Raw genomic sequence first — 24372 nt, 5'->3', positions numbered from 1 at the left:
AGTATAGTGAAAAGGGTCATGGTCTGGAAGCAACTTTTGGAAATCATTGAGTTCCACCAGTCCCCTCATTTTATGCATACAAACCTTGTCACTGAGTGTGCAATTCCAGACCCTTTTTGCCCATTGCTTGTCTGTGAACTAGGAAGTATTTATAGCTCCTGTACTTGTTTTATGGAAAAAATTATACCACCCCCCGCCCCCAAGTTTAGGCAAGCCATTCTGGATGACTGCATGGAAATGCAGTCAGTGGTTCTAAAGCACACGTCTCTGCACAGTGTGTTAAAGAATGCTCTACTCTTACGACTTCAGTAGAGATAGAAGAATGAGATTGTTGGTAAAAATTAGTGCCTACCTTTGTCCTCTTATTGTGAGAAGAAAATACCTTAACTTGGTCGTAATATACTTTTTTTTTTTAAAGGAATTCCTTTATTTTTATTTTTTATTTATTTATTTATTTAGTTTTGGCTGTGTTGGGTCTTCGTTTCTGTGCGAGGGCTTTCTCTAGTTGTGGCAAGCGGGGGCCACTCTTCATCGCGGTGCGCGGGCCTCTCACTGTCGCGGCCTCTCTTGTTGCGGAGCACAAGCTGCAGACGCGCAGGCTCAGTAGTTGTGGCTCACAGGCCTTGTTGCTCCGCAGCATGTGGGATCTTCCCAGACCAGGGTTCGAACCCGTGTCCCCTGCATTGGCAGGCAGATTCTCAACCACTGTGCCACCAGGGAAGCCCTGTAATATACTTTTAAAGATTGGGGAAGTTTGTCCGCTTTTACTTTTTGTTTTATTTTACTTCCTTCCTATGCATAATTGATGCTGGACTAGGGCTCCCTGTATACCTAACCAGCACCCACACTCCACTCCCCTGAGCCCTAGTGTGCACACACATACACATGAACATCCCTTGCAGGGCCCAGCCAGCAGCTCCCTCAGCCAGCAGAAACCAATTTAGATGTTTAGCAAACTTGATTTTGAAAAGCATCACAAATACCTCAAACCCTAGCTTTGTGGGGTAGGGGGAGAAAAAGCAGGGTGGAGGGAGAGGAATTCTGGACTATCTGGATGCCAGGGCTATTATGTGCTTCACCAAACAACAGAGGGTGGTCCAATAATAGTAAATAATAATAGTAGGCTGCCGACATAGCTCTAAGTGCTCCACAAAAACACTGTGAAGCAGGTCTATTATTTTCCCAATTATACAGCTGGAACAGAATCTAACTTGCCAATGGCTGGAAAGTGGCAGCGGCAGGATTTGAACCCAGGCAGTCTGGTCCCAGAGTGCCTGATTTTAATCGCTACAGCTCTTCCTCCACCATACTTAATTAACTGGTACATGCCTAGACATGGGGTTTTTCATTTCACCAAATACCGAGCATGCTGTGTGCCAAGCACCATGCTATGCACTGAAAGATAGAAAAATACTGCTTGGTTCCTGCCCCCCAGCACACCTACAGTCTGGTGGGGGAAGACAGGCATGTACCTGGCAGTCACAACACAGGTCAGTACGTATTAGCAAAGAGTTCTAGGAGAATGGAGGGAAGAAGGTGACCAGTTCTTTCCAGGACAGAGCAGTTAGGGATAAGGGAAGACTCTACAAAGGATGGGATATTTGGGTTGGGCCCCTAAGGTGAAAGCAGCTAATTCTGACAGATGGAAGAAGCTGGGGAAGGGCGTGCCAGGTAGAGGGAACAGAGTGAGCGAAGGCAGATAGGCTTAAAGTTGCTTGGCTGGTTGAGATTCGGAGTGGGGTGGTGGGCGGAGGGAGGAAACTGGGAAGTGCTGGATTGGGGCAAAATGGTTGAAGACATTTAATGCAACAGAAAGGAACTTTTGGACTTTATTTTCTATAATGGGGCTCCTGGCAACCAATCTGAAAAATTAATATTTGAGAAGCTCTATAAGTTTCCAGGGATACCTCAAGCAAATGTAAAATTCCTCAAAGAATATGTAATATAGGAGAGCAGAGACGTTAGGCTTGATAAGAAACAGGCAGCTTAATTTGCATATGAGCAACTGCAGAGTGTTGGCCGTGCTCCCGGGTGACTCACACTGACCGCTCTCACGTACCCCAAAGATCCTGGAGGCACCAGTAGAGGAGGTTATTATCATCTATGTCTATATAATTTATTTTGAAATAATTTCAAACTTAGAGAAAATTTATAAAAGAACTCTCATGCCTCCTTCATCCAGATTCAGATTCCCCAGTGGTTAATATTTTGCCACATTTGCTCTGTCTCTTTTTGCATGTATGTATGTGCTTGTGTGTGTGTGTGTATGTGTATAAAGACATGCATTTGTCATATCTCTTTAATCGCCTTCAATCTGAAACAGTTCTTAGCCTTTCCTTTCTTTGATGACCTTGACAGATTTAAAAATATATATATGGAATCTAAAAAAAAAAATGGTGCTGATGAACCTAGTTTCAGGGCAGGAATAAAGATGTAGACATAGAGGATAGACTTGAGGACACGGGGTGGGAGTGGAAAGCTGGGGCAAAGTGAGAGAGTGGCATGGACCTATATACACTACCAAATGTTAAATAGATAGCTAGTGGGAAGCAGCCGCCATAGCACAGGGAGATCAGCTCGGTGCTTTGCGATGACCTAGAGGGGTGGGATAGGGAGGGTGGGAGGGAGACTCAAGAGGGAGGGAATATGGGGACATATGTATGCATATGGCTGATTCACTTTGGTGTACAACAGAAACTAACACAGTATTGTGAAGCAATTATACTCCAATAAAGATCTATTTAAAAAATAAATAAAATAAAATAAAAATAGAGACCTGGGGATTCCCTGGCGGTCCAGTGATGAGGACTCCACGCTTGCACTGCCGGCGGCCTGGGTTCGATCCCTGGTCAGGGAACTAAGATCCTACAAGCCACATGGCGCAGCCTAAAAAAAAAGAGAGACCTGTCCTTTTGTAGGATGTCTTTCAGGTAGGATCCATCAACATTTCCAGATTCAGGCATGCCTTCCGGCCGGAAACTCAACAGAAATGATACTGTGCTCTTCTCAGAACATGACCTCAGGGGCACGTGTTGGTAGCCTTGATCACCGGGTCCACGTGGTTCTTGGTCAGCTTTCTGCACCATACCATCACCATTTTTCTCTTTGTGATTGACACGTATTTTGTGGGAGGCATTCTGAGGCCACACCAATATCCTGTTCTTCAGTAGGAAATATTTACACACTAGACTTAGCAACCGTTGATGATTCCTGCCTGAGTCAGCTACTGTTAATAATCGTTGTTAAATGGTGATTTTCTGTTTCCATGATTCTTTATTTATTGAACTATAAATTGGCACTCTATTATATATTTCTTATAGCATTATGGACTCACAGATACCTGATTTATTCAGTGGATTGAAATCTGCTACTATCATTAATCATACTATTTTGATGCCCAAATTATCCCAGATTTGGACAGTGGAACTTAAGAGAGTTTTGGAGCCAACTAGACCCCTGACACTGTTTTTAAATAGCTCCTCTGATGTGCGCTGACACTTGAGATTAATAACTAGTAGGTAGCACCTGTTATCTGAGTTCTAAAGGTTGTATGCACCTCAGGCAATAGGGGTCACCTGCAGCAAGTTCCTTGTCAGGCAGGCGGGCAGAACACTCAGGTGACTAGAGGCAAGCCGATCTGAAATTCAGCTTGTCAGAGACCATGTAGTGGGTAGAAGTCTTGAATTTTCAGAGTGTATTGCTTACATTCTCCCAGACCCTCTCCTTTGTCTTTAGCCTTCCCTTGGGTAACTCAGGCCCTGGTCAGCGTGGGCAGAGAAGTAGGGGCTGGGGCTGGGAGCACTATGGGTTGGCAATAGCATGCCACCCATCTTTCCCTCTCTCCTCCACGAAGACACTTGCTGGCTGCCAGGGTCAACATTGTCTTTGTTACGCAGACATTTTCAGTCTCTGCTGTGCCCATTCTAGTTTCACAGATGGAGCAAGTTTGTGCTCTGCCTCTCAACATGCTAAATCAGAGCCTGCATTCCCTAAAATATCCTCTCTTCTTTCTTCCTGCCCTCACTCATGCCACCCCTGTTCCTCCCAGATTAGATTTATCATACTTCTCAAAAGGAAATCCCATCATTTTTCTCTGCAGTGAGTCATCCATTGGTTTAAAGAAAAATATCGTCTTTTTTATTAGCAGAATGAGGTCATAGATAGAGCCCCAGAGGATGAGTACAAGGACTGATCCCCGTCTCTAGCTCTGCCCAGAGGAGCTGAGATTTGTCAGGCCTTCTCAGTTTCCTCTTGAATAGTTTAGGGGGGAAGATGTGGACCACAGGCTGCCGCCAAATGCAGGCAGGCTCTAAGTTCTGGTGGGTTTAACACTATGGCTAACACTTATCTAGTTGAGTAAATAAAACTCACACAGTGCAAAGGAATTTGTGATACCACAAGAAAAATTCACAGGGACTTGAACAGCCCATGGAAAACCTAATGGAGGCCGCTGAAGAGAATTTTAATACATACTCCAGCATCTAGTCAGATCAGCCTTGCTAAGATGCAAATCTCATCATTTCACTCCTGTGTTTAGACCCTTCAACAGCTACCTGATGCACTTGAGAACCACAGCCCTGACTCCCAGGGCCCTGTGTGATTGGGGCTTGGTCCCTTCTCTGCCTCCTTTAGTGTTTTATCATGCAAAGCTCTTTTCAGTTTCTAAAAGTGGCAGGTTTCACATATGCCGTTTTCTCTGCCTAGAATTTCTGCCATCCCAGTCTCCCTGCCAGACACCCACCCGCCACCCACCTCCCGACACTCTTAGCCCAGTGGACTCCTCAAATACAGCACCCTGGCAGAACACTCCCTGCGCTCAGCCCAGGTGGGATCCCTGCTCTGCCCTAGCATAATCCTGTCTTTTACTCTCACAGCACTTATCACAGTTGCTTTTATATATGCATCCTTTGTCTGTCTCCTATAGATCACAAATTCTACCCAGGTAGGCTCTCTGTCCATTTTGATTTGCCCCTAGCAGTGTTTGCCACATGGTAGGTTCTTAATAAATACTTACTGAATGAAAGAATAAATCCATCTTTCAGTCTGACAGTTGCATCTTCCCTAGGTCAAATTCCCTCTCTGGGGTGTGGGAACAGGTAGACCTGGAATGTGGGACCAGTATGAAGAGGAGCAGTGATGTGAGACAATGGAAGATGTGCAGGTTAATGTCTGTGGGGACAGGTTACAAAAGCAGAGATAAGATCAGCTGTGAGAGGAAATCTAAATATTTAGGGGGAGAAGCCAAAAGGAGTTACGAAGAGTTTCGGATATGAGAAAAAAAAAACACATTATAACTTAGCCACGTAAACAAACCTAGCCTGTAAAATTGAGTTATGCTACGTATGACGTGTCAGTTGGCCTGGTATTTCGCATGAACTCTGGCATGCACTTTGCTTTTCTTCATGTTGTCATTTTATTTGAACAAAGCATTTGGGTAGCTGTTTAAAACAGCTGCAACCTGCAAAGAAGTCTAGGTGAAATCAGGTAGGTAGTATAAACTCCATGGAACAGGGATTCAGGCTTTATAGAACAGGCCTTAACATCTAATAGGTGCTCATCATTTGAATGAATGATTGGATGGATTTGTTAGCTAGGAGGGGAAAAGAGCAGATATAAAAATAACTCTTTGGTAAATGAAAAAGCAAGAGACAGTCTCATCTGCCATACATTCTTGGAAAACAGAATAAGGAACACTTACATTGTTATCCTGAATTTCATTGTGTGTTCTCTAACAAATGGTATTTCTCAATAGATTTGGTACGAGAAGCTCCTTGTGTCTCAGTCTTAATGCTGACAGTGTCATCAGGAGAGCTTTCCAGTTAAACCTGTCCAGAAGGACCTGTTCCACTTCACTGTCTTCTTCATCCCCTACTCCATGCCTGGAAAAGTTGATTTGCTAGCTCAATTACTTTTGTACTCTGAGTAATTAACTTCATGAGAACTTCTCTCAAAGTTCATCTCTGAGTTGATCCTACTGCTTTTCTTTCCTGTCTCTCAGCCTTAGCTGATGTTGAATCTTTTTGACTGCTTCAAACAGCAGGATGCTTACACTCTGCTGCTTTTAAGTATGGGTATCTATGTTTAATTATGTGCTTCTTGGGGATTGACTCAGCTCTTAAGGCAAAAACTTCATGCTTCATGTGAGAGGGGACAATACGGTAATGGGAATTAGAAGAGTTCTTCAGTTTCAATAGTCAGGTAGACTATCTGGTGAAGAAAAACACATAAAGAGTGTGTGGAAGTCTTGGCACATAGGTGCAATTATTTTTCACGCCACCATTAGTCAGTAATTGGGCCTAGAGTTTGCAGCAGTGAAACCAGAACAAAGAAGTCATTGTCTCCTAATTAATAGATAGAGTAATAATATCAAAGTTTTGTCCATTTAAAAGTTCACCGGGACACATTATTTCAGAAACCTCCAGTGTTTTTTTGCTCATAGTAAAGAATGGCTCACTGTGATAGTGTATGTAGAAAAGTATTTAGTGGTTTCTGGCTCAAAAATGGCATTTTTATTACCCTGTCACTTAAGCATGATGGTGTGGTCCCACTGAGAAAAGGAAGACTTGGAGACCACATCTTACATGGCCACATTCTCAGTTGCTATATGTGAATTTTTACTCTGCTCACTGTCTTTAGCATAGGCATTCTCAGCCTCAACACCACAGTGTGCACTCAGTATCCACAGGGGATTGATTCCAGGACCCCTCAGGGATACCAAAATCCGTGGATGCTCAAGTCCCTTATATAAAATGACGTAGTACAGTTGACCCTCTGTATCTGTGGGTTCCACAGATAAAGAGGGCCGATTGTATTGACGTTTTGGACTGGATAATTCTTTGTTGGGAAAGGTAGGACCCCTCCTGAGCATTGTAGGATGTTTAGCAGCATTCCTGGAGTCTACCTACTAGATGCCAGTAGCACCACTTCTTCTAGTTGTGGCAAGCAAACATGTCTCCAGAATTTGCTAAGTATCCCCTGGGGGCAAAATCACCCCCAGTTGAGAAACACCACTAGCAGGTTAGTACTCCCAGACTAGTTTCTTCTAATCTTCTGCCTCCTGGCCAGTACATTACTTTTTATGTCTTCCCAAACCAAATATTTGGATATTAAATTTAGTTTCCTTGAAAAGTTAAAACCATATAATGCTTTATGAATCTGAATGAAATGGCTTTTGAAATACCCATATCTCCATTGCACTTTATTAATGCAGAAAAATTGCAAGGAAAGTTTCAAATTGTTCTTGAGTCTAAACACTTGCCTTGTCACAGAGCTCTAGTTTTACAGGTAGCAAACATATAATTAAAAAGTAGAATTACCATCAGTTTGTTGATTTCAGGTTTTCTCTGAACGCACGGGAATTTGGTCTGGACTTGGGGAGTTGTCACTAGTTGGTGCTGTCACATTTGGTGTTTGGTTACCGCAAATTGCTAACTGTACAAACTGGGTTGGGGGAGAGAAGAGGGAAGAGGGACTCTGACCCTTGGTGTCTAGGAAGTTGGTCGACCCAGAGGTGATGGCAACCTGAGAAGCCATGTGGACCACTGTTAGAAGCCCATCCACTTAGCCTGGCACACAGATATAAATTCTGATGGTTCCGCCTCTTCGCTTCACTTCTGCCTTGCCTTTTATTTATTTAGTTTTCTATGCACTACCCCCCTCCCACTAGACTGTGAGCCTTGTGAGAACAGGGGCCTTGTCTCCTTTGTTCACACTGTGTCCCCAGCTCCTACAATAATAGTACCTGGAAAATAGTAATAAGAGAGAGAGGTGTTACCAAAATTGTTTTTTTTTAATCAATCTTGATTATAAATATAAGTTAAATATATGAATCATTTTTTTATTTGGTCCTCACGTCACGCTTGGGTACTATAATGTTTTAACTGATCCCCTTGAATTTAATCTCTTTCCCTATCTCAGTTTAATCCACACACAGCTATGAAGATGATCCTTGTTGAGCCTTTTAGCCCCCTAGCACAGGGCCCGGTATATAGTCTATCAGTGACTAAATGGACGAGATTCCCCTGCTCGAGGACCCAGTGTGGTGTCCTCTCCTGTACTTGGTCATCCCCCTCTCTTCTAGCCTCGTCTTTGCTTGAACTGCACTAACAGGCTCTGCCTGGCTCTTCCCCACCACCTACCTGTCTTTCCATTTTACTCTCTCATCACTTACCTTGTCTTCAGAACTCATCTCCCGGTTAAGTCCATTCTGTTTTTGATCATTTATTCATATATCATCAGATTGTGCTTGTTGATAATATACCTTTGTAACTGACCTAACTTAGTGTTATGTTTAGGGTGTTTGGCATTTATGTCACAGCTAAACTGTACCTCATTTTATTTCTTATAAATCCTTCCTCCTACTCTTTCCATTGAATAGGACCATTTTCTGCACCCAATTAAGCTTTCAATAAATGCTATATAATGAAGGTAGAGGTGGTGCCAGGAGCAGTCTCTACCACTGGATTTCCAGACATTCAGAAAATTCTTGTAAACACCAGGGACAGCCCTCTGATTCCAGACTATTTCGTTAGAAGCTGTTACTTTCCGGATTCCAGTTGCAGATAACAGCCAGTGGTTTTTGGCTTTGTGTAAGCAGGCATAGCTCTGTTAGTCCAAAAAGGCTTTTTAGGAAGTTAAGAGTCTCCTTTATAACCCATTCAGAGATTTTTTTTTTAACTGTTGTTTTTACACATCCTTAATTATTCTTGAATTTATCAAATTTTCTGTGATGAAAATGTTTTAATGTAACATCTCCCCCAGTTTATCATTAAACATTTTTCTTTTCAAGATCTGGTCTTAATTTTTTTTTTTTTTTTTGTGAGTGGGAGAAGAAGACACTGGGGAGAGAGTACTGTATCCATTAGAGTTCAGTTTTGCTCTAAGTAACAGAGACCCCAAACAAACAATAGCTAAACAAAATAAAAGTTTATCTTTCACATAAATGTGTAGAGGTAGGCTTTCCAGGAGCAGTGTAGTGCTCTGATCCACAAAGCTCTTAGAGACCCAGGTTCCTTCTAGCACCTTGTTCCTCCGTCCCTAAGTATGATCTCATAGTCCAAGATAGCAGTGCTATTGTTCCAGTCATCACATCTGCATTCCAGGCCGCAGGATGGAGGAAGGAACAAAGAGAAAGGCTGTCAAAGAACAATTCCTGTGTCTTTTAGGGGAGGCTTTTGGGAGTTGCTACATGACATATCTGCTTATGGCCATACTAACAGCAAAGGAGGCTAGGGAAATACAGTGTTTATATTTGACCAACTAAACAAAGAGAGTCCTATTAGTGTAGAAGAATGAGGTAACATACTGAGGAACATCTAGTTATCTTTGCTATGGCTGCCCCCTACATCCCTCTGTCAAATGAGCTTTCTTGGAGTTTATTTCAATACATTCCTCTTGCTTCAAAACAGTGACTTCTTGTAATCATATTTTTTTAAAAGATGAATACCTATGTGTTGTAAAAATTTGTAAAAACATAAAGAACAACGTTAAAATCACCATGACTCCACAACCTAAAGATAATCACTGAAACAGCATCATGTAAGAAATGTCCTTAACACTAATATAGAACAAGCAACTTCAGACTACAGAGTATTTAGATGTTTTTCAAGGTTCTCTGCTATACTGTATATGCAGTTATTCCTTCAGTAAACATTATAAAACATCTTAGTCCCCAGCATCTTGTTAATTCATGTGTGTGGTTGGAAAGGAGAGCAAAGAAAGAACTTCTAAAAATTAAATTTGTTGCTCTCAAGATACTGACAGTCTAGTACTGAGAGGCAAGGCAAACATATATGAAAAAGTTGGTAAATCAATCAGGGCATATAAGTGCTGTATTTGTGTTAATGTATGTAAAGGTACACTAGAAAGCAGAAGACAAAATAATCATGACACTAGGTGTCTTTATTTAATGGTAGAATAATTTGTACTGTGGACAACTGTTTGGAAAAATGACACCTTGAGGATACATCTTGCTTTTTAGTTGCTGGAGAATGAAATTTGGATTACAAGTCCTTAGAACAGTCTGATCAAGCTTTAACACGGTTAAATTCTAACCTCTCCTGATTCCCTGATTTAGAAGTCCAAAGTTCATTTAGGGGTAATTCATCATGACCTGTGCCTTTTGTGAACTTCAGAAATAACTAAAGATGGGCCAGTTGAATTTCGCTGAAAAATGGGACGTGATTTTTTTTCTTAATCCTGACGTTATTGCATTAAAAAAAAAGTTTTTGAGGAGAAATCAACGCAAATTAACCTTTCCTAATGAAAATGCTTAAGTGAGAAAATTAACGATGTTAAGACATACACAGAAAAACCTAAGCGCTCTACCAAAATACTAACAATTGCCACTAGATGGTGAGATATGAGTGACTTTTTTTTTCTTTAGATGGTCCGTACATAACATTCTTTTTTTGTATTCCTCATCGTGTTCTTTTTTTTTTTTTTGAAGTATAATTGCTTTACAATATTATAGTAGTGTACAATATTATATATAGGTGTACAGCATAGTGATTTTTTTTAACAAGCAAAGTGGTTTTTAAAAAGTTATTTTATTTTATTTATTTTATTTTCTAAGAAACCTTCCCTCGTGGCAAAGGCACAGTGGAGATTACTGTTAAAGGATAACTCCTTGATCCCTGTCCTGAGCCGAGCGCGGGGAAGGTTTCCGCCCGCCCGCCCGCTCTGGAACCCATGCCGCGGCGGGTGCTCTCGGAACCCACAGAGAACAGTGGGGCCCATTGTGCCTCCGGCTTCCTCAGGTGGCCCAGGGCCGAGGCCGTCAGCTTCCACACCAGAACACACACCCTTTCATGAAGAAGGGACCTGTGCGGCAAAGACAGAGCCTCTCTGTGGAGACATTGAAACTACCGGCTTTCTTTTGACTCCTGGCAAAACTGGCCAGAAGAACACACGTTTTCAAAAGCTCCGGGCTTCCTGTTTGCATGCAGAAAGCGGGGGCCGCCGAGTAGCTGAGGGCGCCCGGGGGTGGGGTCGGCGAGCCGCTGCGACCTCATTGGTGAGGAGCCGGCCTATGGCGTGTGCGCCCGGCCCGCCGGCCGAGTTCCCCCAGTGTCCACCCTCCTGCGCTGACGGGGTGGAGAGCCTGGGCCCCCGAGCTGGAGTGCGGGCGGCGGGCCGGTGGGAGCGCAGCGGGCGCCGGGTAGGTGTGCGGCCAGCGGGCGGGTGACGGGGCCTCCCCCGGGGCGCAGTCCCCGCCGGCCCGGGAGCGGGGCGGGCGGCAGCGGGGAGCACCCGGCCGGGAGGGTCTAGGCCGGCCCAGCTTAGAATCAACCCGTGCCGTGAGATCTGTCTGACACCCAAGCCTGCCGTTTTTCTTTGCTGATGGAATTTCAGGCAGCACTGGAAACAGGTCTGGCTGCATACTTTGAGAGAGTATTGTGGAGAGAGAGTTGTCCTTGTGGAGTTAAAAAGGAAAGAAGACACGTTCTGTTAGCCTGAGCACAAGTTTCCGGGCGCAGAGCTCCTCATCGGCTTACCCTTCCTTAGGCTAGAAAATGATTGGTGTTGAGCACCTCTTTCAAATAGAGTCCTTTTTCCACGTGGTTTAAAACTGAAATCTAATGGCCAGATTCTAACAGCTAGAACAATTTAATGTTGTTTTAAATGAGGACACGAAGAGCACATAACCTTTTTATTCCTCTGCCTGGCAGTTTTCTTTTTTGTACTTTTCTTTCCAGCGTTTCAGAGGGAAGAGGGGGAGTGGAGGTAAAAGGTTTCCTCAGAGCTTTCACACTGTCGGGTGTCACATTCAGCACTGTCAAGGGTGGGAAGCACAGGCCAGCAATCCAAATTGCTGGAAGTACCTGGACCTTGACAGCAGTTAGGTGGGCTTTTACACCCAAGGATAGGGGCAGGGGTACAGATGGCTTGCATTTTTACTCATCACTTTGGGATCCTTCCCATAGCTCTCAAATGCAGATCTTGTTATTATGACTCTAGGAAAACACATTACTTAATCCTGCAATTTAAACAAACAAAAACGGCCTTGTTTTTCAGTTTGAAATGCATAGCTCAGGTCAGCAGCAAGGTCTGTGCCTTGAAAGATTCCTGTTTTCCTTTTCTAAATGGTTTAGCCAGAAGTAGCATTTATCAAATGCCACACGATCCAGTGTTTGGAGTATAGGTTTGCCCTTATTTTCATTCTCCTTTGCATCTGTTTGGATCCATCACAAATGCAAAACAAGGTATTCTTGGAATAGTGAATGTTTTGTCCAAAAGAAGTCAAAGAGGAAAAAACGTTTCCTCTGGTGGGATAGGGTTTGGTTTGGTTTTTAAATGGGAAGACACACAATATAGGTGAAGTCTGTCCTCCAACTGTTCTTGCCCCCATGCTGCTGGAGTTAATCACTCAGTGTCCCCTGTGTCCCAGCTTTCTCTGCAAGGAAGGTGTCAAGGCAAATTGTGACCTTGTGGGGGTGGTCAGGCACTGGGTTATGCTGGCCACCAGTTAGAAAAGCTGTACGGTCTGCAAAAGAGCAGTAGGTGGGAGAACTCAGGTCCAGGCTTCCTGGATCTGCACTGACTTGGTCTGTTATTTTAAGACTTGTCACTTTTTGTGCCTCAGAGTACACTTTATAAACTAGGAGTCATAATGACTGCTGTCTATACTTCAAAGGGACTGTAGACGGCAAAAGAAATGATCAACTTGAAAATGCTTTCCAGTCTTTTTAATGCATTCTTTTTTAAAAAATCAAGTATTTAGTAAGGACTTACTGTGTGCCTGGCTCTTAAAAATCATTTTCTCATTACATTCTTTTAACAACCTTATGATTTAAATACTTGTATTTGCATTTTTACTCAGGGGGAAACTGAAGTTCTGAGAGGTTTGTTAACTCTCTCACCCAGTTGTTAAGTTGTAGATTCAGGGTTAGAACATAGATTTGTCAACTCTTAAATCATACTAGCTTACCACACTGCAACATACGACAAATGTTAGTTTTTACCATTATGAGTATTACATGGCATTATAATATTCTCTTCTTTGTCTCTTAGGAAAAGCAGATGATGTTCTTTATGGAGATCATGACAGGGGACAAAAAGGTCCTTATTTTGTGGAGACCCCCTATGGTTATCAACTAGACTTAGATTTCCTCAAATACGTAGATGACATACAGAAAGGAAACACCATCAAGAAAGTGAACATCCAGAAGAGACGGAAGCCATCTGTGCCATGCCCAGAAACCAGGGCCACACCTAGTCATCAAGGTGTGTGGACTTCCACTGAATCCCTCTCATCCTCCAACAGTGATGACAACAAGCAGTGCCCCAACTTCCTCCTAGCCCAAAGTGAAGTTACATCAAGTCCAATCCCAAGGCCACCTGCCCCTCTGGAGACCTCACCCACTTTTCTTACCATCCCAGAAAGCCGACAGCTGCCACCACCATCCCCGCAACTCCCAAAGCACAACCTTCATGTCACCAAGACACTGATGGAGACCCGGAGAAGACTCGAACAGGAGAGAGTCACCATGCAGGTGGCACCTGGTGAGTTCCGAAGGCCCAGGCTGGCCAGTTTTGGAGGCATGGGCTCCACGAGCTCCCTCTCCTCATTTACGGGTTCTGGAAACCACAATCCTGCCATGCACCAGCATCAGAATGGCTACCAAGGCAACGGGGATTATGGTGGCTATGCCCCAGCTGCTGCCACCACTTCTTCCATGGGCAGTTCCATCCGCCACAGCCCTCTGAGCTCAGGGATCTCCACTCCGGTGACCAACGTGAGCCCCGTGCACCTGCAGCACATCCGTGAGCAGATGGCCATTGCCCTGAAACGCCTGAAGGAGCTAGAAGAGCAGGTGCGAACCATCCCTGTGCTCCAGGTAAAGATCTCTGTCTTGCAAGAGGAGAAAAGGCAGTTGTCTTTACAGCTGAAAAACCAAAGAGCTGCATCCCAGAACGATGTCTGTGGTGTGAGAAAGAGGTCCTACAGTGCTGGGAATGCATCCCAGCTGGAACACCTCTCCAGGACCCGGAGAAGTGGCGGGGAATTATACATTGACTATGAGGAGGAAGAAATGGAGAGTGCGGAGCAGAGCACCCAGAGGATAAAGGAATTCCGGCAGCTCACAGCAGACGTGCAGGCCCTGGAGCAGAAGATCCAGGACAGCAGCTGTGAGGCCTCCTCAGAGCTCAGGGAGAACGGGGAGTGTCGGCCTCGAGAGCGCCAGTCTGTGGCTGTGGGTGCTGATGAGAACATGGACAGCATTGTGCACCACAGGGGCGCCAGGTCCTGCAAGGATGCTGCTGTAGGCACAGTCACCGAGACGAGGAATTCTGGGGTCAGCGTGACAGAAACCATGCTTGGAGTGACTACTGAAGCTGACAAAGAAATTGAGCTGCAACAGCAGACCATAGAAGCCTTAAAGGAAAAGATCTATCGCCTGGAAGTACAGCTTAAAGAAACCACCCATGACCGGGAGATGACTAAACTCAAGCAAGAGCTGCAAGCTGCTGGCTCCAGAAAAAAAGTTGACAAAGCCACGATGGCCCAGCCGCTTGTTTTCAGCAAGATGGTGGAGGCAGCGGTACCCACAAGAGACCAAATAGCTGGCAGTCACGTGGACGTGGTTGACGCCTGTGTCGGGACCTGCGTGCAGACAAATAGCGTAGGCACCTCCTGCCAGCCCGATCGTGAGAATAAAGTGGTGGGGCCTGAGCTGCCCATGAATTGGTGGATTGTTAAGGAAAGGGTGGAAATGCATGACCGATGTACTGGGCGGTCCGTGGGGACGTGTGACAAGAGCGTGGGTGTGGACATCAGCGTCTGTGAAACAGGCAGCAACACGGAGGAGTCTGTGAACGACCTGGCACTCCTCAAGACCAACCTGAATCTCAAAGAAGTCCGCTCCATCGGCTGCGGAGATTGCTCTGTCGATGTGATCGTCTGCTCCCCAAGGGAGTGCACCTCCCGGAGTGTGAACACGGAGGCCGTCAGCCAGGTGGAAGCTGCTGTCATGGCAGTGCCTCGAACCACGAGCCAGCACAGCAGCACGGTTCTAGAACAGGTGTCCCAGTTCACCAACACCGAGACGGCCACCCTCACAGAGTCCTGCACCAACACTTCCCTCAGCACCATGGACAAGCACACCAGCACCCGGACTGTGGAGATGCGGACTGTGGCGGTCGGAGAAGGCCGCGTCAAGGACGTCAGCTCCGCTAAGATGCGGTCCGTCGGAGTTGGAACGGTGCTCTCTGGCAGCTCTGGGTTTGACAGGCCATCCTCTGTGAAGACCAAAGAGTCGGGCGTGGGGCAGATCAGTATTAACGACAACTATCTGGTTGGTCTGAAAATGAGGACCATAGCTTGTGGTCCTCCCCAGTTGACGGTGGGGCCCGCAGGCAGCCGGCGGAGTGTAGGGGTCGGGGATGAGCCTGTAGGAGAGTTTGTGGAGAGCCCCCAGCCCCAGGCTCCGTCCAGAGTGGTGACAGGCTTGGATCACTACATTGAGCGTGTCCAGAAGCTGCTGGCGGAACAGCAGGCGCTGCTGGCTGAGAACTATAGTGAACTGGCAGAAGCTTTTGGGGAACCTCGCTCACAGATTGGCTCCCTCAACTCCCAGCTCATTAATGCCTTATCGTCAATCAACTCTGTCGTGAAGTCTGCAAGCGCTGAGGAGCTGAGGCCTGACTTCCTGAACACCAGCCTGGGTAAGGTCACAGGTAGGTGGCGCTCCTGAGGGTCCTGGGAGTGAGAAAGGATGGGGACAGTGGAAATCCAGGAGGTAGGGATTTTTTTTTTTTTTTTTTTGCCTGGCGGAGCCATTTTTTGGAACCATGGAGAAAGCTTCAGAATGGTAATGGGTAGAATGAACACCAAGAATCTAAATCCATAAGCAGCTGTGCCGATTCTCATTATCTGATAGTTTCATTAAGGCTAGAAGAAGAAAAGCATACTAGTGTTGGCTGGCTTAAGGGCTGTCTTCGGGGGCTGCTGGTCTGATAGATGTCTTTCAGTTATTTACTTGCTCATTTTATACAGGATGGCCTGGAAAAAAGCCCTGCCCTGTTTGTAACCACAATTACCAGTATATGATCAATGAAAAAATACTGGTATGAAGTGTTTTTAATTAAAACTTTTTATGAGGGGAGAGAGATTCCATTAATTCATGTATCAGTTCAACAAATAATGATTAAATACCTGCTTTGTTTCAAACATAGGTATAGGCTGTTGTTTTCATGGTGCTTGCATTTCCAGTTGGGGGCACAGGCAATAAACAATATACCTAAATATGTCAGGAGATGATACATGCTATGAAGGAAGGAACTCCACTTAGAGGAACAGTGAGTGGTGGCGGAGAGGTGAGGGCAGTTGGAGATGGCGTGGTCCAGGAAGGCCTCTCTGACAAGGAGCCCCTGAGCCAGAACCCTGAGACAAGGGAGGCCTTTCCCACTGTTCATTTTGTTAGGTGCTTACATTTTTGTCTTTCTCATGTTTTCCTTTATTCATTGGGATTCCTGCTCACCCCGGCTTTTCTTTTTTCTTTTTTCTTAAAATAAATTTATTTATTTATTTTTGGCTGCGTTGGGTCTTCGTTGCTGCACGCGGGCTTTCTCTAGTTGCGGCGAGCGGGGGCTGCTCTTCGTTGCGGTGTGCGGGCTTCTCATTGCTGTGGCTTCTCTTGTTGCGCAGCACGGGCTCTAGGTGTGCGGGCTTCAGTAGTTGTGGCACGTGGGCTTCAGTAGTTGTGGCTCGCGGGCTCTAGAGCGCAGGCTCAGTAGTTGTGGCGCACGGGCTTAGTTGCTCCGCGGCACGTGGGATCTTCCCGGACCAGGGCTCGAACCCGTGTCCCCTGCATTGGCAGGTGGATTCTTAACTACTGCGCCACCAGGGAAGGCCCTGGCTTTTCTTTAAATTGAAGCTAAGAATGGAGAAATTACCCTGGAAGATTTGGTGACATGCTATTTCCCTGTGAGCCTCCCTAAAATAAGTTCCCCTGTTGTCAGCTGCATGTGGTTCTAATTGTACATATTATCATCCTACCACTGGGTTCCATTCCTGGCACTCCAGCTGTCACAAAGCAGCATGACCTGGGGAAGGAAAGTCATCCTTCTTTATACTTCCTTGTGAAATGGGCAGTCAAAGGGCCTCTGTCCTGTAAGGTGGCCAGTGTGTTCATCACTGGCCCCCAGTGAGCACAGGGTGGCCTTGGTCGTCCTTGGGGTGGTGCTGCTAGCACGTCCAGTGTGGTTTCTTTTGTTGATGTGTCAAACCGTAGCTGAGGTTTGGGAAGTACTAAAAAAACACACTCTCTACTCTGGCCAAGTGCTACGCGTAAAATGAATTAACATGCTTCAGATGATTGGTGGAGTGTGCATTAAATTTAACTTTATGTGAAAACGTGCAGTAGAGACTTAAATGTAACTTAATAAACAAAAAGTTCAAATTCTTTGTTTCCCCCTATAACCAAAAGAGCAATGGTTAAAATAGACTGAAATAGATTATGTTTATATCTTCTGAGGTTTCACCTCCAAACCTGAATTAGTTAGTTTTTAGTAGCTGTGCTGTGGAACAGATAGCTTATTGTGGAAGAAAATTGAACATGACAATGACAGCTGATGTATGACAGGTTTTTGCCTTCTGGAGTTAAAGGAGTCTAATAAATGTACAAGGAGTCATTTTAGAGTCAAGAGATTAAAATGATGAGATTAAAATGATGTGTGAACCGAAGCAAGGTCTTGAGTAACTAATAATATGTCTGTTTCTACTTCTTTTTAAAAATCATGATGTCAGATGTTGAAGTCAAAATGAAACTCTTAAATACCTCCAGACACAGATGGTACAGTGCATCATCCGTTGTAAGAGCATTTTCCTGCCAGCCTTCCTCCCTCCTCCTGAAACTGGGGTTTCTATTTCACATTCCTGCCAAAAATATTCAGGTGAATCGTTGGAGTAATCTGCCTGACACCCAGAGCACCAAGACCCAGGGAGGAAGTTTTGTCTGGCTGTGTTACAGTGTTTTTTGGTCTATTTCCAGTCACACTGACATTCCAGACATCACTATTTCGATCTGACCCTACATATGAATACCTAATTAATCAGCTAAAATGCAGGAGACCTATAACATTTGTGAACAAAAGTATAAATATTCTTCATAGAACTTATTTGATCATAGTGGCAGCTCCCTCTCAGAGCATGCAAGAACAACTTTAAATTATTTCTGTAATTCCCGTCACATTTGTATTTTGCTTTAAAGTTCTAATGAAGGAATTAGGTTAGGAACTCAATCCAGAGAATTACATTTTTGTTATCTCGTGTGTGTTGTATGGGCTGGAAATGAAAGCAGTTCAGTGTAGCAGAGATCTCAACGTCTGCAGGCTGTGAAGAGTGAAGGTGTGTCAAATGTACTCCAGCTTATTGTTCACACCAAACACTACAGAATATTGCTCACATACAGTCTAGAATACATTTCTGTACCAGAAGGAAAATGGAGCATAAAAAGGTAGTCATTTCAAACTTTCTTCCCCAAATCAAATGATAGGAAGTTTGAGTTTGACATCACCAAAAAGAGCACATAAATGATCACTTATGTGAACCTTGTACTTTAGTTTAAAGAATTTAAGTTTGGGCTCCAAAGCCAGGTATTCTGGGTTCGAATTCCTTCTCGGCACTAGGACAGGTTGTCTTTGTTCCCCTACAACAAAGAAGATTTGTTCTTTGAACAAATCTTTGAAATGAAGATTTAGTGTGTCAGTATGAGTAAAGCATTTGGGATAGTCTGCAGCACAGAGTATAAATGCCGGCTCTCATTGCTGTTAACTGTTTTCTGTACTTCCAGAAATGGAAATGTAGATCTAGAACAAATTGCCAAACAAATGCGCTACAAATAGTCTTTTGTGTTTAATGCAAATTATTGTCTTCGTAATTCTGGCTGGCCATTGCCTTCCCCCACCCCCCAATTGTTACACCTCCCCAGCTAACAATTTTATCAAGATAAAGAAATATATCAATAACAATGGGAAGACACAAAATGAGTAGAATAAATTTTCAATTCAGATTCTTTCAGAATCTGTGAGAAAGCTCAAAATGAAGCCTAAAATTAAATTAGGTGTATATTAGTACCAAACCCAGAGAATTCTCTTCAGTTTTCCTAGGGTTGAAGATTTGAGGGTATTGCTTTTTAGTATGCAAAAGAGCATTATTTTTATCAGCATAATAATAATGCCTAACACTCCTGTTCAATTTCTTGAAGTTATAACTGGAGTATGTGCTCATAACACATTAACAGTTCAGAAGAGCATAAAATACTGAGAGCCTCCCACATGCTCTCATGGGGTAACCCCTTGTGTGTTTGGTGTGTACAAGTGTGCAGGTCTGTATTTTAGAGACATTCTGTTTTGACAGCATTTGAATCGTACATATTCTCCTGTGTATTTTTCACATGAAACATCACAAACATTTTTTCAGGATTTAAGAGACAATGTCACAGTTTTGATGCAGCTGGAATTCGGTGGTAATCCAACATGATCTGTAAAGTACTTTTAATTACTAGTAGCATGAGTTTCATGTATTTAATATTTTCTTTCATGGAATTGAAAGGTTAAGAGGAAATAAGTTTCTCTTCTCAGAAACCTCAGGGAAAAAAATGTTTATTCTTTCTGTAAATCAATTGGATTGTTTTGGTTTGAGGAGTGGGTTACTTTTTTTTTTTCCTTTTCCTTTTTCCCTCTGGAGAGAGGAGGAGGAGAGAGAAAATTCTAGACAAATGACTTGCAGTTACAAATGCTCTAAAAATACGTAACTGTCTCTGAGCAAGTAACAAACAGAACTATCTATAACAGTGGAACTTAACTGCCTGCCACATGATTTATAGAAAATTCATCTCTCATACCGGAATAAAAGAACTGCTTTTTAAATCAGCTTCCATATTTGCACTCTTAGTTATCTTGGGCTTGCTAAAAAAATTTATGAACTTGAAGTCATTCCCATAACTGTGAAAGCAATTTTGTAGACATAGATCTGAGCCAAAGCAAAAGCAGGGAAAATTAAGTCATTACAAAATACCATTTCTAGTTAGTTTTCTTAGTTCAAATCATATACCATTTACTTGTCCCAGTACCTTTCTTTAAAATCACAATTTTCTTTTAGTAAATGCTACAAGCATTGAATAATCCAAACCAAATGTTTCTGGAACCCTGTGGTGTGTGATAGCATGATGTGAAAGTCTATTGACCCGGAGGTCAGAGAGCTGACATCTGGTTCTGGCTGCCCAAGAACTTGCAATAACACTTTAGGGGGGTTTGGGCTGCCGTGTCCTCCTGTGTCATGAGAGGGTAGGATTAGATTTTTCTTGCTTGGGCCCTTTCAGCAGAATTATTCTGTAAAAGTAGCTCTTCACCAGGCTGCCCATCAGATTCATCTGAAGAACTTTTTTTCCCCAAATTCATGAGTTTTCTGCTGCCACCCACTGCTACCACCAACCACTCAATAGGCACACTTGGGCCCTATTTCAGGGAATGTTGTTGGAATAAACAGCCTTAAAGTGAGTCTTATTAATCTGGGCTCCATAGCTTCATGAATAATTTTGTGTTTGGAATTTTTGTGAAGAAAGTGCATGATTGTTATCAGATTCTCAGAAGGGATAGTTGACCCTCAGAGACTGAAATTACAGAGCTAGGACATCTGTTACAGACCTTGAGAAAAAGCACTTCAGCCCTGAGGAAAATCTTTTACAAAGGTTTAAAATCCACCACCTTTGTGAGCCCTTCAGTTGACACTTGTTTGAAAATCTTCTTCTTTTAAACTGATGCTTTATCGTTTTAAATGGGTATTAGTGAAATGTATGCACTCTGGAAAAAGATGCAAGTTTACTTTGACACTTCTACTCTGAATGAATCTGTAAAGTATATAGTTCATTTCTGGCTAACGCATGGAGATTGGTGGGGTTTTTTTGTTTTTTTTGTTTTTTTTTTAAAGATTTATTTATTGATTGATTGATTGATTGCTATGTTGGGTCTTCGTTTCTGTGCGAGGGCTTTCTCTAGTTGCGGCAAGTGGGGGCCATTCTTCATCGCAGTGCGCGGGCCTCTCACTATCGTGGCCTCTCTTGTTGCGGAGCACAGGCTCCAGGCGCGCAGGCTCAGTAGTTGTGGCTCACGGGCCTAGCTGCTCCGCGGCATGTGGGATCTTCCCAGACCAGGGCGCGAACCCGTGTCCCCTGCATTGGCAGGCAGATTCTCAACCACTGCGCCACCAGGGAAGCCCCGAGATTGGTGTTTTTTTTTTTTTTTTTTTTTAAAGATTTTTTTATTGATTGATTGATTGATTACTATGTTGGGTCTTCGTTTCTGTGCTAGGGCTTCCTGTAGTTGCGGCAAGCGGGGACTACTCTTCATCGCGGTGCGCGGGCCTCTCACTATCACGGCCTCTCTTGTTGCGGAGCACAGGCTCCAGACGCGCAGGCTCAGTAATTGTGGCTCACGGGCCTAGTTGCTCCGTGGCATGTGGGATCCTCCCAGACCAGGGCGCGAACCCGTGTCCCCTGCATTGGCAGGCAGACTCTCAACCACTGCGCCACCAGGGAAGCCCCGAGATTGGTGTTTTTTAAGAACAGAAATGGCTTTAAATTCCTGGATGTCCAGTCATAAACAATGAAAGAATTGTTGGTATTGGGTGATGGTTACAACTGTTTGTTCTTCCTCCAGTCAGCGAGTCGTTTGTATCTCAGTAAAGGTGTTTAAAGTGTGCTCTGTTCCCATCTCTATTCAGGTCAATTGATAGCTGTGCATTCAGTGTCAACTATATGCAAAGTGTGACACTAAAGCAGAGAGAGAGATAAAGTGGTCGAAGCCTTGAACTTGCAATCCAGTTGGGAAGCCAAGACACATATACCAGAAATATGAATGATAACCTATGGGGGGTATATGTTAGCCATCAAATAATGTGAAAATAAAAGTGACTGAAGAATTCAGCTGCAGTTAAGCTCTCTGAGGTTTAGGGAAGAGATGAGTTTAGTGTGGAGAGGACGACGATGTTAGCTGCATCTGGAAGAACACAGAGCACATCTGTTTAACCCAACAGTTAATGCAGCCTGTCAGCGGGGGTTTTCTGTGTCAAGTCTTGGGTTGGTGTGTAATTAAATGTGGGTGGCGTTGTGGTGAGGGAGAATCTGATTCTTAATCCACTCAGCATTTTAATTTCTAAGTACCCACTTTTAGATACGTTCATGACAGCTGTCTGGTATGTTCTCAGGAAAATATTAAAGTGGCCCTAGAAATTATTACACTGCAGCTCTTACCATTTAGTGGCTTTATGTTGGTGGCCGCACGCATTGGTATTCAGGCAGAGTTCTGAGTGATGAGCCTGCAGACAGAAAGGGATTGTCCTTTCTCCTGCATCAAAGCTACATACTTTCCCCTCACAGGTAATGTGTACCAAATAAAGAAGGTGATCCTTCATGAATAATCCCTATTGTCTATTCCCCAAACCAACATGTGGGCTGAAAAGGGTGAATTTGTGCTCAAGCCCTTTTCCTTATGGAAAAACTAGAAGTGTTATTTTAGACCTCTTTGAATTCTTAATTACACTTTGGGAAAATGCCTAAATGATTGAACGACCTTCATTATGACTCAGAAATTTCAGTCCTACCTTTTTGACAAGTAAGCTAGATGTTCTTTAAAAATCAAATCAGAATGTTTAAATGAAAATTTGGCACAATAACATGGTTAATTAGTTGGCTGCACTGTTCATAATTGTACTTTTAGAAGGCACTTGGCATTATAAATAAAAATATGAGTCAGCGTGCCAGAAGAATTGCAGTATGTGAGCAGGGCAACTTTTAAGATCCATTTAAATATATTTTTAAATATCAATTTTCTAACAAATTTAGAAACAGATTTCTATATACCAACAACTAATACCCATTCCAGATGGATAAATATCACAGAGGAAACTGGAGAAGGTGATCTCTTTAAAAACTTCTTCATCTCTATTTTTCATTGATTTTTTAAAAATATCAAATACTTTTAACTTTTCTAAAGTCAAAAACGTAAAAAAGGTTTTCATTTTGAGTTACTTATTTTTCATTACAGTTTGCCTTAGCTAGTAGTATAATTATCCATGTATTAAATGCTAAGTGTACTTTAGAATTAATACTTCGAGGATGCTTTTATTTTCCAGAACACTGAGATTTCTGTCATTTGCTGTCTTTTAGTTATCACTAATCTGGTCAAGTCATAAAATGAAGCTCATGCTTTATTGGCATTTATGGCCATTATAAGTTTGAGTTAATGACCGAAGACCACACAGTTGCCCACTCCCCTGTTCACTAACTCCGCAGTGGTGCCTTCGGAAACTATTGCGCCCTGGGGGGAATTTTGAGCAGCTAGGTCATAGTACCAGACTTATAAAGGTGTTTGGTGATTACTCCTGTTGTTTTACCCTTATTGTTTGCATAGCATTTACTGTTGGTCATGGACTTCTACCATTAGTGGTCCAGGGCTGCTAACTAAACCAACAATAATTCCTAATAATTCACATGGTCCAAGTTGGTAGAGTGAAACCAGAGGGAAGTCTAAACTCTTGTTTTTGGCAGTCAGGTTTTACATTGTTTTCAGCAAATTTTTGATTGGTTAATTTAATTCACTGGTTCTCAATCCTAGCTGTACATTAGAATCGTTTGCAGAGCTTTTAAAAACTGCTAATACTTGGGCCCACCTGCAGATATTTCATTGTATCTGTATTTTTAAAAGCTTCGCCCCCAACTCAGGTGACTCTGAAGGGCAGCCAGGGTTGAGACCATTGAATTTTGTTGGCCACTTTATTTTTGGCTTTCATGGCTGCACTCTTCCTGTGTATTACTGAAACACAGCAGTCATTTGTCAGTCTTAGGCTGGTGCGTGTGTCATCTTATGTGTGCCCGCTAACCACAGTGGGTCTTTATCAAGTGCAGACAATTGTTTCTGGGTCACTCAAGAGAGCCAGAGTTTCAACACCATCTAAAAAACATTTTCTGGCAATAAAGGTGACAAATTTCCTCTGATCCAGCTAATGAGAACTAGTTTAACGCTTAACGTTGTTCTTTGCCTTGCTAGTTAGTCTTAACAGAATCCCTGTGACTTTCCATTGAATTACACAGGCATTTATTTAAGGCTTTCCATTGTCCAGCACTGTTCAGAGCACTGAAGAGGACCCCAGGTAAGAATGTAGCATGGAGGGACTCAGGGACTTCCATTCTCACAGAGGGAACACATGTGAGACCAAGGAAACGGAGGGCAGGGTATATTCTGGTCTGGACAGTAAGTGCTGCAGAATAGTGAGGGGAAAAGATCTTTGTGGAATGGTATCATAGGAAGAAGACTAGAGGAAATAGAAATGGTGCCAAGCCTTGAAAAGAGTATGGGTAGAATCCTGCTGGT

At 43.5% G+C, this 24372-nt stretch overlaps 1 protein-coding gene across 4 annotated transcripts in view; it reads left to right on the top strand.

The window, feature by feature from the left end:
* Positions 1 to 24372, top strand: part of KANK1 (KN motif and ankyrin repeat domains 1) — a 195762-nt gene that overhangs the window by 154440 nt on the left and 16950 nt on the right. For 3 of the 4 annotated variants that reach the window (XM_057548528.1, XM_057548530.1, XM_057548527.1), the window contains one exon: positions 13012 to 15678. In XM_057548528.1, the coding sequence (XP_057404511.1) occupies positions 13012 to 15678 (2667 nt within the window). The remainder of the gene's footprint in view (positions 1 to 13011; positions 15679 to 24372) is intronic. The other variant, XM_057548529.1, reaches the window with a different exon arrangement.

This window comes from Balaenoptera acutorostrata, chromosome 6 (assembly GCF_949987535.1).
Source record: "Balaenoptera acutorostrata chromosome 6, mBalAcu1.1, whole genome shotgun sequence".
Lineage (NCBI taxonomy): Eukaryota > Metazoa > Chordata > Mammalia > Artiodactyla > Balaenopteridae > Balaenoptera > Balaenoptera acutorostrata.
This window is presented reverse-complemented; position numbering and strand designations above follow the sequence as displayed.